Source organism: Chlorocebus sabaeus, chromosome 9 (assembly GCF_047675955.1).
Source record: "Chlorocebus sabaeus isolate Y175 chromosome 9, mChlSab1.0.hap1, whole genome shotgun sequence".
Classification (NCBI taxonomy): domain Eukaryota; kingdom Metazoa; phylum Chordata; class Mammalia; order Primates; family Cercopithecidae; genus Chlorocebus; species Chlorocebus sabaeus.
The window spans coordinates 21,656,631-21,674,596 of NC_132912.1; the positions used below are offsets into that span (position 1 = coordinate 21,656,631).

Sequence of the window (17,966 nt, forward strand, 5' to 3'; positions counted from 1 at the left end):
CTTTCGCTAATACTCTACTGCAAATCCTGTCAGCTTCTGTCTACTACCTGATTCCAAGCAGCACCTGCATTTTCAGGTTTTATTGTATGGGAACACCCTTCTCCTGGTAACATATACCCAGGAGTAATCTGTAAATCTGTGTTGTTAGTTAACTATTGTAGCACAGTAATTTACCCTAAAATATACTGGCTTAAAACTGCAATAAACATTTATAGTCTCATAGCTTCTGTGGGTCAGGAATTTGGATTTGGATTTAGTGGGTGTTTCTGCCCCAGAGTCTATTATCAGATTGCCTTCACGTTGTTGGCTTGGATTATAGTCATTTAAAGGCCAGACTAAAGTTGAAGGATACTCTTTTTTTTTTTTTTTGGAGACGGAGTCTAGCTCTGTCACCCAGGCTGGAATGCAGGGGTGCAATCTTGGCTCAGACTCACTACAATCTCCACCTCCCAGGTTCAAGCAATTCTGCCTCAGCCTCCTAAATAGCTGGGACTACAGGTGCGCACCACCACGCCCGGCTATTTTGTATTTTTAGTGGAGATGGGGTTTCACCATGTTGGCCAGGCTGGTCTCCAACTCCTGACCTCAGGTGATTGCCCATCTTGGCCTCCCAAAGTGCTGGGATCACAGGAGCTACCACACCCAGCTGCTGGAGGATATTCTCTAAGATGACTTATTCACATGATTGACGATTTGGTGGCTGCCTGTTTTTTTGCTGCATGAATTGTTTCTTAGGGACTTTTGAGTGCCATGTGACATGGCACCTAACTTTTCCCATAGTGACTGATGTAAGAGCAAGGCAAAAGCTGCCATGTGTTTTATGGCCTGGCCTCGGAAGTCACACAGTATCATTTTCTTTTTCTGGCTGACTGTGTTTTTATTTATTTTTTTAAAAAGGTGTTTTTGAGGTAAGAATATATAACATAACATTTGCCATTTTAACCACTTGGATTTAACAAAAAAAAATACTGTTATTTTTACTCTCTATTGGATGCATAGGTAAACGTGTTCAGTATGGGTAGGCACTGCATAGGTGCAAAGATCATTGGGGGCATGGAGGCTGTCTACCACACCCTGAGATTTGGGCACATATCCTGTTTCTTATTAAATTTTTACCCACAAGTTTTAGCATTCACTGATGAGTCTAGCCTGAAATAAATAATAGCTGACAAAAGGTAATTTTCTAATTGTATCCTTCTCAGTAGCGGGGAGGGGTGGAGTCTACAGAGGAAATAAAAGAGTAGTTTGAGTAGTAGAAGGATAAATGTTATATCCTTTGGTTTTGGCACAAAGGAAGTCGTTGAAGAGGAGTTTCAATGTAGAGTTTCAGTATATTTATTGGTAGATAAAGTGGGTGTGAGGAAGTACAGATAGTGAGAGTACTAAACTCTTAAGAATCTCAGATTTGCTGGGCTTGCATCTGTAGTCCCAGCTGCTGGAGGGCTGATGTGGGAGTATCTCTTGAGCCCAGGAGTTAAAGGCTGCAGTGAGCTATGATCATGCCATTGCATTCTAGCCTGGACAACAGAGTAAGACCTCATCTCTTAAAACAAAAAATTAAAAAGAATCTCAGATTTGAAGACAAAAGGAGTAGGCAGGAAAAATAATACTGTGTCTTCTTCTGTTTTGGTGGGGAAGAAAGAAGAGAAGCATGTAGGTGAATAACTAGGTCACTTAGATAATAGAGCAAAGAAAAGTAGATGTGGGTAGAACCCTATCAGAGATACTGCTAGGCAGATTGGGTATACAAATAAGGAGGCCAAGTGTGTTATTTTCAAAAGTGTTTAAAATAATGGATCATGAGATTGAGGTGGGATAATAGATGTAGTGGAACTAGGGAAGGGCTGGAACATAGAGTTGTAGGAGATGTTGGAGCATGGGCCTAGAGGACTCAGTGAGGTTCAAGAATAAGTATAGTAAGAGTGTGAATTAATTGCAGGATTATGAAGAAAGAGTAGATCATTGTGATTTAATGATCCTTAAACGATTGGGATATGTTGAGTGATGGCACCTTCCAGGTGTTGGAAGACAGTTCTCCATGGTTCTCACATTTATACACATTTTGTGAGTGTCAGCCCTGACTGCTTTTGTTCTTTTCAAGGTTGTTTATATAGCAAGCAAACAGCCTTGGAAAATGGAGGCACTGTCATTCAAATTTCTCTTGTAATTCAGTCCACTGTGTGTATACATGTCATCTGGCCCCAGGTCACCCTGTCAGAAGGGGGAATTTAGGCAAATGCTAACAGTCTGGCTTTTGCTATTGCCATGAGTATTAAAGTCCTCTGTGTCCAATGCAGGAGTCTTGTGTCATCTTCTGCCTACATCCATTAAACTGTGGTAGACTAACTTGTCACTTTACAAGTAGAGTAAGATAAGTCTAAGACAAGTAACTTGTCACTTTACAAGTACAGTAAGACTCTTCGTAGTTTTTGACACTGAAATGTGGTTTTAGGCATAGTGAAGAAGAGTCTGAATGAAAGCCATTGAAATTGAGAATATTTGAGGACTTTGTGAGTTGTTCATACAGTTGGCCTTAACTCGCTGGCACACCCACTCTTGTGGTCCAGGGGTGTCGGGATACTGTGGTTGAAGGTCTTACCAAGATCACATGCAGTAGGAAAGAGTTACCTAAAGAAAAGTAATGGGCAGACAAAAAGAAGAGATAAAGAGATACCTATTAATAAATGATAGAGCTGGGATTTAAAAATGAACTATGTCTGATTACAAAGTCCGTGGATTTTTTTTTTTTTTAATACGTCTTTCTGCCTTTGCTTGGAGGCTGTATTAGTCCATTCTCACACTGCTGTAAAGAACTACCCTGAGAATGAGTAATTTAGGAAGAAAAGAGGTTTAACTGACCCACAATTCTGCAGGCTGTACAGGAAGCATGGCCAGGAGGCCTCAGGAGACTTACAATCATGTCAGAAGGCAAAGGGGAAATAAACACATCTTTACCATGGTGGAAAAGGAGAGAGAAAATGAAGAGGGAAAGTTTGAAAGTGCTACATACGTTCAAACAACTAGATCTGGTGAGAACTCTTATCAGGAGAACAGCAAGGGGGAAGTCTCCCCCCATTATTCAATCACCCCACCATCAGGTCCCTCCCCCGACACTTGCAGATTACAGTTCAACATGAGATTTAGGTGAGGACACAGAGCCAAACGATATCAGAGGTAGTAATAATCATATCCCCTTTGAAAGATAAATCCATATTACAACTTCAAGGGTGTTTTTTTGTTTGTTTGTTTTAGTACAATAGTGAAGTTTTCACATGTTCTCAAAAGAATGCTAATACAGAGTATGCCTTATCAATCCTCTGTTCTGTTCCAGGAAGTTATTATTTAACTGAGTAGTATTTGGGAGAAGAAATTTTAAAGACCTCCTTGCTTAGAAGGGATAAATAACTTGTTAAAAGAAGATAAAAAGTGAAAGTAGATGTGAATAGCCTTTTTGAAATGTAGCTTGAATTCAGATGTTGAAGACAAACAGTAATAGTTTGCATCAATTAAATGGCATGTCCATGAAATAGAATTTTATGACTGAATTGGCTGAGGATTAACTTTATTTAATAGAGTTATTTTTTGCAACTTGGAAGACTGAGATGTAATGCAAAGACTCAGGTCTAATTCATTTAGGTGTTTAGAATTATATTCCAGCTATCTAATTATAGCATCATGGAGATGAAGTAATGATAGCCAGTTGTTTTCCATTAATAATATAAACTTTTAAAATGTATTTATCACCTGTGGCATTTCCATTTCTAGTTTTCATTTCCAGTTTTATAGATAAAGAATAGGGACATGAAAGTTTAATTAGATTTGATAGATGTTTACAAAGTGTCTACTGAATTCAAGACACCATGCTTAATTCTTGGGAAAACAGAATTTAAAAATCTGGAGAGTCACAATCAATATTGAACAGTTTGTTTAAAGTTTTGTATTTTGGGGGCATAACACCAGTAGAATCCAGTTTATTTTTAAAAACTTTTCTGCTCCTTTCTATGGCTTCTCTTGTTTATTTTTTCAGAAATGTAGCTATAAGCAGTGAGAGTGTTAATAGTCGATAGGTCTGATTTATCTGAAAAGCCATTTAACTGTGGTATATAATCTAATCTGCTACTGATTGTAGGATGCACCTTCATTTTATGTGCCACTAAGAAAGAAAAAAATCATGCCAAGTAAACTATGACACAGCAATATTATAATACATAACCTGATTTTAGAGATTTATTTAAATAAATAAATATCTTAGGATCTGTTAAATATGGCATGTCAGAGAACTTAGAGAGAGTTCCTTTTAACTCTTTCAGGTGTTGCATATAAAGTTAAAAGATGTGTATATGATTGTTCATTACTATAGTAGCTCACATTTAGAAATCATGTAAATTGCCCGTAACAGATGAATAAATTATGGCATATCTGTAAAATGGGGCATTATGTTATGTCTCAGTTTCTTCATCTGCATCAAGTTGATTTTAGTGCTTACCTCATAGAGTTGTTAAAATTAAAGTAGTTAGTACATGTAAAATGTCCTGGCACATATTAACTGAAAACCTGATTGTTTAGACAGAAAACACAGGAGCATCTTAGTATTAACCAACATTATTATTGTAACACTTGTGATTTAAAATCATGATTTAGAAGACTAATGAACTGCAAAGATGTTTTTAATATAAGTGAAAGATACATAGTATATTCCCAATTTGGTTAGATTTTTAGGCCAGGCATGGTGGCTCATGCATGTAATCCCAGCTGTTTGGGAGGCCAAGGCGGGTCTAAGAGTTGGAGACCAGCCTGGGCAACATGCGAGAAGCTATGTCTACAAAAAATACAAAAATTAGCTGGGCGTGGTGGCATGCACTTGTAGTAGTCCAGGAGGCTTAGGTGGGAGGATTGCTTGAGCCCAGGAAGTCGAGGCTGCAAAAGCTGAGTGAGATTGTGCCACTGCCCTCCAGCCTGGATGACAGAGACCGTGTCTCAAAAAATTATTATGGATTTATTTGAGAATTAGTTTTTCACATTGTGACACTTTTTCTCTACACAGTTAGGCATGTTATCACCTAAGAAGTTGATTCTACATAGCCACAATGTAATTATCTTAGGAAATTTAACATTAATACTGTTAACATATAATCCATATCCAAGCATCTCGTTGTTCAGGTAGTGTCCTAATTGGTAGCCAGTTGAAGAAGAAATTGATGCAGGAGTCAGGTATCAAACGTTGCATTTAGTTGTTGTCTCTTTAGTCTCCTTTAATCTAAAATAGTCCCGGCACTTTGGGAAGCCGAGGTGAGTGGATCACTTGAGGTCAGGAGTTCGAGACCAGCCTGGTCAATATGGAGAAACCCCATCTCTACTAAAAATACAAAAATTTGCCGAGTTACGTGACTCATGCCTGTAATCCCAGCTACTTGGGAGGCTAAGGTAGGAGAATCACTTGAACCCAGAAGGCAGAGGTTTCAGTGAGCCGAGATCACACCACTGCAGTCCAGCCTGGGTGACACAGCGAGACTCAGTCTCAGAAAATAAAATAGTTAGCAGGATTTTCTGCCTTTCATGACATTGACATTTTCTTGAGTTTAGTAGTTTTGCAGAATGTTCCTCAACTGGGATTTGTCTGATTTGTTTCCTCCTGAAAAGATTTGTGTTAAGCATATTTGATGGAAATATCACATTGATGATGTCTTGTTCTCAGTGTATTATATCAAGGGACACATGATATTATTTTATCCCATCATCCGTGGCACTAAGTTTGATCACTTGGTTAAGGTGTTGTCTGTCAGATCTACTGTGAAGCTTTCGTTTCCCTGTGAGATGTTACTTGAGGCTTTGAAATGTCTGTTCCCCAGTAGTCTTTCATGCAGTGTGTTTGATATATCCGTTGATGATCTTTGCCTGAATCTGTTATAACTATGGTGGTAATAATGTGATGATTTTATATTTCTATCAATGCTTCCATATTTATTTCTTGGCATGCTTTGATTATGAAGAACTTCATCTGTCCATCCAAACATCCATCCATTGACTAATCTCTCCATTATCAAGTAGACTCAAGTTTATTTTTTTAAGTTCACCGTGTTATGTAATTCCTATTGTTATTCATCTCAATGCTCAGATTGTCCCACATTAGGCCAATGGGAGTCCTTCAACTTGGCAACTGTGCCCTTTTTGAAATTTTTCAACAGTTTATAAGCATTTCCTTAATTTCTAGTAAAACAGATAATGTAGGCTTATCTTGTCTTCTTTTCTGCCCCAGACCTTGAATCAGCTCATTTTCTAATGCTGGTTTCTTTTAGTGGAGGTAGCCTATCTACTTGGAGTGTATCTCTGTCCTAGAATGGACCCTTCAGCAGTTTGAGAGGTCATACCAGTCCTTCTTACTGTGTGCCCCATACGCTTACCTGTTATTGGCCAGTGCAGAACTCTTCCTGGTTTCAGCTGCCTTTCTCAAATTGGCTCTCAATGCTTTCCAGTAAGTACTGTTGACTAAATATTTAGTGGTTTTCTTGTGGCTTCCTTCTTCCTCATGAATGCTGTTACCATGTGGGCGTTGTAACTCTTTTCCTTACCTGCTTGTATTTTGGGGTTGATGGTGATGCTTTTACACTCAGTTTTGTTGTATTATTCCATGAGTTTTTGGTTTTATTATCTATTTGCTTTGTTTGTTTGTTTTTTTGAGACAGAATTTCACTCTATTGCCCACGCTGGAGTGCAGTGGCACGGAGTCGGCTCGCTGCACCCTCTGCCTCCTGGGTTCAAGCAATTCTCTTACCTCAGCCTCCTCAGTAGCTGGGATTACAGGTGCATGCCATGTCACCTGGCTAATTTTTGTATTTTTAGTAGAGATGGGGTTTCACCATGTTGGCCAGGCTGGTCTCGAACTCCAGTCCTCAAGTGATCTGCCCACCTCGGCCTCCCAGAGTGCTGGGATTATAGGTTTTTTGCTTTGTTTTTTATATTTGGGATTCAGAAAGGGTGAGAAACTATGTTGCTGCCACCATTTTCTCTTGCTGTTTTTTTTTGTTTTTGTTTTTGTTTTGAGATGTGGTTTCGCTCGTCTCCCAGTCTAGAGTGCAGTAGTGCAATTTCGGCTCACTGCAACCTCCGCCTCCTGGGTTCAAGATACTCACCTGCCTCAGCCTCCCAAGTAGCTGGGTGATCGCCTGCCTCAACTCCCCAAAGTACTGGGGTTACAAGCGTGAGCCACTGCACCTGGCTTTTTTTTTTTTTTTTTTTTTTTTTTTTTTTACATTGCTCTGTTTACTCCTCTTCTGTCAAATCATAGCTCTCTTTGTTTTACTCTTTTCTTGCTCCTCTTGTACCCAAATTCAGCACTTAACCTAGCCTTGCCTTTCTGGTGAAGCTAGACTTCCTTTGACTTATATGACTCATACTGTATCTCTCTTTTTTGCATGGATTTTGTTGTTGTTGTTGTTTTTGAGATGAGAGTCTCACTCTGTCACCTAAACTGGATTGCAGGGGCATGATGAGGGCTCACTGCAGCTTCAACCTCCTGCACTAAAGCAATACTCCCACCTCAGCCTCTGGAGTAGCTGGGACCACAGGCATGCACCACCTGTGCCTGGCTAAGTTTTTACATTTTTTGTAGAGATGGAGTCTCCCTATGTTGCCTAGGCTGGTCTTGAGCTCCTGGGCTCAAGCTATCCTCCTCCCACCTTGGCCTACCAGTATTGAGATTCTAGGCTTGAGCCACTGTGATCGGCCCATGATTTTCTTCTATTTTCATTTCACTTTTATACTGTCTTTATATATGTATATGTCTTACTGTCAGACTGTATCACGTCTCAAAGCCGATCTATATTTTTTATGTTTTAATGTTCTTTTACAATGTCGAATATGATTTCTTTTCTTTTCTTTTTTTTTTTGAGACGGAGTTTCGCTCTTGTTGCCCAAGCCAGAGTGCAATGGCATGATCGCAGCTCACTGCAACCTCTGCCTCCTGGGTTCAAGACATTCTCCTGCCTCAGACTCCCAAGTAGCTGGAACTACAGGCATGTGCCACCACGTTGGCTAATTTTTGTATTTTTAGTAGCTTTTTAAAAAAAATCCTGAGTGTCAGGTGTGAGGTAATAGAAGAAAGGTAGTGTTGTTGACAGCTTGTGAGTACTTAACTAATTTTAGTTACATTGACTATAATATGATAGTTGTGTATACATTTATAGGCAATTAGGAATAGGAAACACAATCAGGAGGTACTAATGGAGTAAGAAATGTTTGCTGAAGTCCTGGAAAGCCATCATTTCTTTTTTCTTCCTTCCTCAAAAGGCCTTCATGGGTTCAGTTTCAATAAGAACTCTGTAGCAAGCTAATAGCTCCTTTTGAAAATGGAGTGCACTTAATAGCCATGTCATTGGAGCATCAAGTCTAAATGGAGGGCGGTGGGCGCCTGTGGATGGAGGCTTTTTTGCCAGAGGATTCAGTTGGCAAAATCATAATTCAAACAAACATGTAGCTTAAAAGCATAATGAGGACTGTGGGATTCCAAAGGTAGAGAATGTGCTTCATCTTGCTGCCTAGCTTCCAACACAGTGTGTTGGTTTTGGGCTACTCTGATATGATGCGTATTTGCAGGATAGCTGACTTTTAAAGGATAAGCAGAATGTTGAAGTGACCGTCATAGAGCCCCTGTTATTGAAAGAGTTCAGTAAGGTGTTCAGCCTACTTTTCGATGGTGAGAGTCTGAAGAGACCAAAGCTTTTCCTTGACTTCCAGAGGAATTTGGTGTTGTAAATCTGTTTCTATATTTTCCAGAAACTTGTTGAGCAGGTCTTTGATTTTTATTGGAGTTTTTCCACCAGTTGTGCTGACAGAGGAGATAATATTACAGAGCTATTGAGACTGACGCTTCTAATTTAACAGCCAATAGTGAGAGCTTTGGCAATCATAGGATAGAGGTACCGAGTCCCGACATACTTATCTGTGGCAAGTGGCAAGGGAGTTTAGGTCACCCCTCTGGGAAAGCACTTCAGACATATTGGAGACTTTGACACATGGATGTAAACTGATCTTGATCCTTGGGCATGAATGTTATGGCAAAGAGGCATTAGAAATGTCCAGAATAGCCTACCAAGTACCATCAGTCTGTGTAGTGAATTTAGTCTGTAACAGCTGGGGCTATAAGAGCAATAACTAAACTCACTTGGCACTAATTCACGGTTGGCTTCCAGCTCTTTTTAGCCTTTTTTCACTGGCCTTGTAGGGCTTTTGTGTTGAGGTATTGCATCTCTTCCTACCCCTGGAACCTTTGAGTCGTTTATTGAAGCTGTGGCTTCCCTTTGTCCTTCTGGAATCCTATGCTGTTTCTATTGAACCATCCAGGAAAGAGACATGGTTCGGAGAGTGATTTATATGTCTCATTAGTATTTCTACGTGTTGCTCTTCTTGATTGGGGGAATACCTTTTGCACTTATGGATGGGTAAAGATAAGCATATAATACAGGGGATGGCAAACTTTTCCTCTAAAGGACCAGATAGTAAATGTTTTCGGGCTTTGTGGACCGCATTTAGTCTCTCTCATATATTCTTCTTTTTTGGGGGGGGAGGGTGGGGGTGCTAAGGAATATTTTAAAGATACAACATTACTCTTAGCTCAGGTGTCATAATTTGCTGACTTCTGTTATATCATTTTCTCTTATACTATACTTCAGATGTCCAGGCAATAATGAATATACAGTTTAATTGCCCAAAGACCCCACCTACAAAGTCATGTTAGCTTCCTTACCCCCTGAGAATCCTGCCAACTGAATCCTGGGTAGGATAGTGATCTGGGTGCCTGTATCCAACAGTCTTAAAAATTTGTGTTTTCTGGCTGGGCACGGTGGCTTATGCCTGTATTCCCAGCATTTTGAGAGGCCGAGGTGGGAGGATTGCTTGAGCCCAGGAGCGTGAGACCCCATCTCTATTTAAAAAAATAAATCGTATCTTTTCCTCTCCTCAGATTCCTTTTAGCATTGCTTGGATGAGTGCATGTGGCCATTGAGGCCTCTTGGGGATAGTGAGTGCACATCCCCATCTCTAATTATTTTTCTTCTTAAAGCACTGAGGTCACCTAATTGTTACAGTGGGGTAGAAATGAAGCTGACTGCCAAATTGGTGAGGAAGTCCTCTCCACCTAACCAGAGTAGGCTAGCTGCCAGCAGAGCATCCTTGGGCAGCTCTCTTTAAACATAGTTTCTAGTGCTTAACCTGCAGCCACCTCTTCAGTTTCTCTTCATTATTCAGGCACTAAAATGAAGACCCATTAACTGCCTAGTTGACTGTACAATTTTTCATTTTTTGACTTTGCTCAGATCCCATTAATTGGCCTGTGAGGCCTTTAATTTTCCTCTTCCGAATAGCCATGCCCCTAAAGCATCATATTCTCTCATCACCAAACTGTGAGGAACTATGAAAGAGGTGGAGCAGAAAAAACAGTTTCTCCTGCTGTAGTCTCACCATACAGAATGCTTCTGTGACCCATAAATGTAGAGTGATTTCTCCCCACCAACAAGCAAGCTATCAGTTTTGCAGCAGACATCAGCTGCTTATCCTCTAATTCTGTTCAGTTTGGACGCTGTCTACCTGGAGATGGCATCAGATTACACAGTTTGGGAACTCAGTCCCACAGGACTGAGCCTCACTTTTGAAACTGATTCTAAGCCCCAGGTGCTTCTGTCCACCTGGCTATGACTTGGGGTTCAGCCCCCTCCTTGGGTTGGATTAATTTGCTAGAGTGGCTCACAGAACTCAGGGAAACCCTTACTTATGTTTACTGGTTTATTATAAAGGATATTACAAAAGTATACAGATGAATAGTTGAATAGTGTGCGGTATGTCAGGGGATAGGGAGGCAGAGCTTCCCCATCCTCTTGGGCCTTTTATATAGAGTTCACTGGATAGGCATGCTTGAAGCATGGACACCTGTATAGAAATGTGATTGGACAAAGGTATGATCTAACACTAATAGACTGAGTAGGGAAACCCAGGCAGGCCTGTATGTTCACAATGCTTCTTGGCCTCTCTGTGCAACATTATTTTCTTCTGGGTATTGGGGCAGAACCCCTTCTGAAATGGGGGTTTTATGACCCACAATCAGACAGGGTAGGTCAGAGAATTTCTTTATGTCCAGCTCCATTATAGAAAAGTAGGAGAAGTTTAGAGCATATTTTTAATTTTTATGGCCTGTCTTGGGGAGAAAAAGGAGGGCAGGAAGGGTCCGAGAGAGATTCTGTTTTCTGAGGCCTAAAGCACCCCATTATAATAAAGGACTGTCATTTCACCTTTGTTACTCTGATGCTGTTATGAAGCTGCATCAGGAACCAAGGACAAAAGGCCAAATACTTTAACAAAAGATACGCCTGTTTTTTTAGTTACTTAAAAAATAACAAGGACTATGGGAGTTGTGACTCAGGGACTGTGGACAAAACCAATATATGTATACATATATATGTGTGTGTGTATGTATGTGTATATATGTATATGTATATATCATAATATCACAGAAGTCTGTCATTTGACCTTACTTGTAAAGTATCTAATTAAGAGATGCAACTTCTGGGTCAAGAGATAGACAACTTATTACTTAGAGCAATAGCTGTAACCAGAGTATCAGTAATTTTTGGCCATTTCCCATAGGGCACTGCAAAGAGGGCCAGATAAATTCTGTTCGTGCTGTGTGTTGCATTACAGGAGAGGAGCCCTGAGCTTAGGGCACCTGAATCTTTTGTAATAGACAGTAAGCGTAGCTGACCTTTGCTTTCTGTCTTCTGAGGCTATTCACTATATGAGCAACCTTGAAAAGATAGTTCAGAATAATGGGCTGCCATTAGCCTAACTCAAACGACATGCAGAAATAGGAAAGACTCATGCAGTATGGTTTCCTGACACATGAATGATTCTCAAATTATGATTGACTTTACACAATGTTTTTGATTCACAGCTAAGTTCAAAAGAGGTGTCCTTGATGGATAGCCAACATTCTTCCAAGCTGTGAATCACAGGCTTAGGTTTCTTCCATCTTGTGACTGCCTTCTTTAAAATGCTGCCTCTATGGCTTTAATGCTTATTTTTGTTATCTATGTAACAGTTATCTATGTAACCAGTGTGGATACCAGAAATTTGGGGCTACTAAGGACCAGGCCTAGAGGTGACACACATCATTTTCATTCAGACTGCACTGATTGGAACCCAGTGCAATGGCCACATGCAACTGCAAAGGAAGCTGGGAAATGTCTAGTTACATGCCAAATAAAAAGAAATGAGTTTGGCGAATAGGCTGTCTCTACCTCATTTTCGCCCATTCTTGTTAATTTGTATGTAATTACAGAGAATGACAGAAGACAGAGCATTTAAAAAATGAAAGTTAAAAAACAAAATCCCACTACATATCTCACCATTGAGAAATAGCTATCACTTACTACTAAGTAAATATCACAGATTTTTTCTATGCATAGAGATATACATACATACATAAAAAGGATAGAAAAAAATTATTAAATTGAGTGAAACCTAGTGATGTTTTAAACACCAAAGGCAGATTTACTTGACTGTATAGAGGGAAAAGAAACCCTTTTTGTACAAAAACAACAACAACAAAATTTAGCTGAATGTGTAGTGTGTGCCTGTCATCACAGCTACTCTGGAGGCTGAGGTTGGAGGATGCCTTGAGCCTGAAGTTTGAGGCTGTATTGAGCTATGATCATACCACTGCACTCCAGCCTGGGTGGAAGAATGAGATCAAAAAAACTTTTTCCCCCTTTACCACAAGAAATACTATTTCCTCAAAGATACCTTTATGTTTAATAATAGAAATTACAAAAGCAAACAAGACGTTGAAGAGGTAAGACTGTCTGTCTAGTTGGGGTGCTTTTTAGCTGTAAGTGATGAAATACTCAGAGTGGCTAAAGCAATTCGAAATTTATTACTTCATAGAAGGTTCAGATGCTAGGCTTTTCTAAGATTGGTTAATTTAACAATAGCCAATTCAGCTGTAACACAGCTTTGTTGACTTTTTTTGTGATTTTCTTGACTTTTGCAGTCATGGTTACCAGGTCACTGCAGTTGTTCTGAGGATCATGGTCTAATGCTTGAGCATCTAAAGGCAGGAAGGGAAGACCTTTAAGAATGAGGAGAACAGCTAGAAAATTTCAACATCTGGCCTGGTGCAGTGGATCACCCTGTAATCCCAGCACTTTGGGAGGCTGAGGTGGGCAGATCACTTGAGGCCAGGAGTTCGAGACCAGCCTAGTCAACATGGTGAAACCCAGTCTCTACAAAAAATACAAAAAATTAGCCGGGTGTGGTGGCGGACACCTGTAATCCCAGCTACTCTGGAGGCTGAGGCAGGAGAATGGCTTGAACCCGGAGGCGAAGGTTGCAGTGAGCTGAAATCGTGCCATTGCACTCCAGCCTGGGCAAAAAGAGCGAAACTCTGTCTAAAAAAAAAAAAAAGAAGCAGTAGCCAGGCGCGGTGGCTCACGCCTGTAATCCTAGAACTTCAGGAGGCTGAGGTGGGCAGATTACCTGTGGTCAGGAGTTTAAGACCAGCCTGGCCAACATGGTGAAACCCCGTCTTGATTAAAAATACAAAAATTAGCCGGGCGTGGTGACACATGCCTGTAATCCCAGCTACTTGGGAGGATGAGGCAGGAGAATTGCTTGAGTCTGGGAAACGGAGATTGCAGTGAGCCAAGATTGTGCCACTGCACTCCAGCCTGGCCAATAGAGCAAGATTCTGTCTCAAAAAAAAAAAAAAGAAAGAAAGTTTTAACTTCTGTTTTATTATCCTGATTGAAACCTATTCCAGGCCTAAAGCAGTCAGTGGCTAAAGAGAATGGTTTTTTAAAATTACTTTTAATTGCCTTGGACTCTTCCATGTTTGCCTCTAGGCTGGGGAATAGATACACTTTTATGAGGACATGAGAAGGTGATTGTGAATTTTCTTAAGAAATCAGGACTTTGTCAGCAAGAAAGAGGTTTATGTTTAGTCACTGTTTGGCAGACTTATGTTTTGTTTTAATTACATGCGTCAGATTTTATATTGAGCTTCTACAGTGAAGGCTGCTAGTATCCCTATAGTCATTTTGGTTTTCCTGCTATCCAGGTTGTTTGTTTTAATTTTTATTTGTTCATTATTTATTTTTTTGAGACAGAGTCTCATTCTGTCACCTAGGCTGGAGTGCAGTGGTGCGATCTCGGCTCACTGCAACCTCTGCCTCTCCCGTTGAAGCGATTCTCCTGTCTCAGCCTCTCATGTAGCTGGGACTACAGGCACATGCCACCATGCCCAGCTAATTTCTGTATTTTTAGTGGAGACGGGATTTTACCATGTTGACCAGGCTGATCTCGAACTCCTGACCTCAAGTAATCTGCCCACCTCGGCCTTCCAAAGTACTGGGATTACAGGTGTGAGCCACCATGCCCTGCCAGGGTTTTGTTTGTTTTTGAAGACATTTATATTTTTTCAGGTAGTGACTTTCTCTTATGTAAACATAATCCTCATAGTTGTGTAGGTATTTGTTTTGTATTTAAATTTGTTAGCTGCTTACTATTAGTCTTTTTACCACGGCTTCTCCAGTAAGTTCATTGTACCTCTTAAATTGGCTGAATTTTATTATTAACTTTGTTCAAGAATAAGTTGTTAGGACTTGTGTTCTCTGATTTCTTTCATAATGGAGGGCATTTTCTTTTGCCTTAATTTTTGAACTGTATCTTGGCTGTATATAATATTGTTGGGTCACATTTTATTTCTCCTAAAAACGTAATGGTCCTGGAATATTGCTGTGGAGATGACTAACGACACCTCCCTCTCCCTGTATTCTGCTAAGTTTAACTACAGTAAGTCTTGGTGCTGCACAATCTGTAACAGAACTGTTCAGAATTTTTGTTTTCCATTTTCATTTTATGGAATTTTATGTTTGAATATACCTTCTGTTCCCCACTCATTGAATTATCTGCTTGAGGGACACATGTTATCCTTATGTTTGATTATCTCTGTTTTTTATACCTATCAGATGCTGTGTGCCTGCTTTAATACCTTTTTTAAAATTTGCATTACTGTGATTATTTCAAACCTTTCTTTTAACACTTTAAAAATTTCCGGCAATGCGTATTCCTTTCCTTGCTGTTTCTATTTTATTTGCTTATTCTGTAATGATACTGTTTTCGTCTTAAATTTATTATTTTGATTATCTCCCTTCTTACCTTTTCCTGTTTTATCTCATTCTTGAGCTTTGTTTGAACTCCTGTTATATTTTTTATTTGGCATGCGGACAGTTTTGAGAAATATCTTCATACTCAGTTCTTTATGCTTCTAGGTTGTGATTTTTGGCTATCTCATGCACGTTAGACTCTGTATTTTTTTTTGCCTGTAGTTTCTTTGCCGTACAATTTTTAAAATGTTGTTTATGCTTGGTAGACTCACTTTTGACACTTATTCCATTATAATTTAGGTAATTTTTTGAAAATTTTCTCATCGTTTTTGAGATGATGGTTTAAGGGCTATGTATTTTGCATTTTTCTGAAGCCTGTGGGAATGGGAGGGGTACAGTATAAAAGCTTGGGAGGAGGGGTGTAGTATAAAGAGCTTGGCTTAGGGCAGTATGCACTTTTTGGTATAACTCCAGGCTGGGCTCCCTTTTTTTAACACAGTACGTTATTAAATGTCTTGCACCAGGTTCTATATCTCAGGTGTTCAGGTGTATCTTAGTCTTATGGGGAATACCCTAGGATTCTGTTTTATTTTTTATTTTAATTGTGACTTTTTGAGACATGGTCTCACTCTGTCCCACAAGCTGGAGTGCAGTGGCACGATCATGGCTCACTGCAGCCTCCACCTCCTGGGTCCTCCGCCTCAACCTCCCAGTAGCTAAGACTACAAATTTGCACCACCACACCCAACTCATTTTTGTGCTTTTTGTGGAGATGGGTTCTCATTATGTTGCCCAGGCTGATGTCTAACTCCTGGCCTCAAGTGATTCTCTCACCTAGGCCTCCCAAAGCACTGGAATTACAGAGGAGAGCCACTACACTGGGCCCGCTAGGATTTTATGTAATTAGTTCTTAGCCTTGATACTTTACTTCCAGTTAGCACCTCTTCACTTTTCCTTCTCTCATCTTCAGTTTTTCCTGTTTCTCCCCTGAAGCTAATACTACTCTTTAGGCAGAAAAAGTAGTTTAGTAGATAAGAACACATGAAATTGCCTCTCTTCAGATTTGGGACTTTTGGTTATATTCTCAGAATTTTCAGGAATTAAGGGGTAGGATTAAGAGCTGAATCTTATAGCTCAGTCTAGGGCAATTTCTACTCTAACCTGTATAACTCTACAGTAGTTAGTGATTCACACAATAGAACATTTTGGTTAAAATTATCTGACATTAAGTTTGACTTGCAATATGTAATTAATTTTTTATTTTATTGAATTCCTTTTTATATTTAGCTCATCAGTTTTAGCACTTTAGAGCACACCCTAACTTTATCTAATTTTGTTGTTGTTGTTGTTAGAGGTAACTAATTCATCTATTTTTTGAGTAAACCCAGGAAAGAATTTTTTGCTGGAGTTTCTGTGCCTCTAGTTTCTGGAGAAATTCTCATGGTAGAGAAAAATCTGGTACTGTTCAGATGTGAAGTGCTATGTAAACTTTAAAGTGCTATTTTTAATTGTTCACAAAAGTATTTGGTGGTTTTTTTTTGTTGTTGTTGTTGAGACAGAATCTCTTACTGTTGCCCAGGCTCAGGTGCAGTGGCACGATCTCGGCTCACCACAACCTCCGCCTCCTGGGTTCAAGCAATTCTCCTGCCTTAGCATCCTGAGTAGCTGGGATTACAGGCGCTCGCCACCATGCCTGGCTAATTTTTGTATTTTTAGTAGAGATGGGGTTTCACCATGTTGGTCAGGCTGGTCTCGAACTCCTGACCTCGTGATCTGCCCACTTCAGCATCCCAAAGTGCTGGGATTACAGGTGTGAGCCGCCATGCCCGGCCGTATTTGGTGTTTTTAAGAAGAAAAAATATATATTTTGCTAAATGTAAATGTGGCAAATAATTACAGACTTCAGTTGTTTATTAGTATTATTTTAGACTGATCAAGAATAAAAGAGATGAACTTACTTAAAAAGAAACTCACACTAGTATTACTTGTTTGTAAAACAACACGATGATCAGAGAAAGTGATTTTTGATAGAAGTATTTGTTAATATTTTAAATTACTAGTTATAAAAAAATTATTGTATATATGGGGTTATAGTTCAAATTTAAATTGCATTTTACTTATATTCGTTTTTAGAAATATAAAGAGAAGGACAAACACAAACAAAAACACAAGAAGCAGCCCGAACCATCACCTGCATTGGTTCCATCCCTGACTGTTACTACAGAAAAAGTAAGTTTTAAGAATCATATTTTGTTTTATGTAATAAGTAGGTATTTTGCTGATTTTTACCTCTAAAAACTGTTTTCATTCCCTAACTTTTCCCAGCTTTTCAACCACATATCATTTTCAACCACGTAACTTAGAATTCTCATTTCTTTCTTTTTTTTTCTTTTTCTTTTTCTTTTTTTTTTTCGAGAGACGGAGTTTCGCTCTTACTGCCCAGGCTGGAGTACAGTGACACAATCTTGGCTCACTATGACTTCGGCCTCCCGGGTTCAAGCGATTCTCCTGCCTCAGTCTCCCAAGTAGCTGGGATTACAGGCACCTGCCACCATGCCCAGCTGATTTTTGCATTTTTAGTAGTGAAGGGGTTTCACCATGTTGGGCAGGCTCATCTTGAACTCCTGACCTCAGGTGATCCGCCTGCCTCAGCACTCCCAAAGTACTAGGATTACAGGCATGAGCTACCGCACCCGGCCTAGAATTCTCATTTCTCTCTTTTTTTTTTTTTTGAGACAGAGTCTCGCTTTGTCACCCAGGCTGGAGTGCCGTGGCACAATCTCAGCTCACTGCAACCTTCACTTCCCTGGTTCAAGT

The 17,966-nt window shown here is 39.8% G+C and overlaps 1 protein-coding gene across 17 annotated transcripts in view; it reads left to right on the plus strand.

Moving 5' to 3' along the window:
- Nucleotides 1–17,966, plus strand: part of LOC103237988 (protein AF-10) — a 212,535-nt gene that overhangs the window by 99,080 nt on the left and 95,489 nt on the right. For all 17 annotated transcript variants that reach the window (XM_073018774.1, XM_008002463.3, XM_073018776.1 and 14 more), the window contains one exon: nt 17,283–17,378. In XM_073018774.1, coding sequence (XP_072874875.1) covers nt 17,283–17,378 — 96 coding nt within the window. Of the gene's footprint in view, nt 1–17,282; nt 17,379–17,966 lie in introns of those variants that run through there.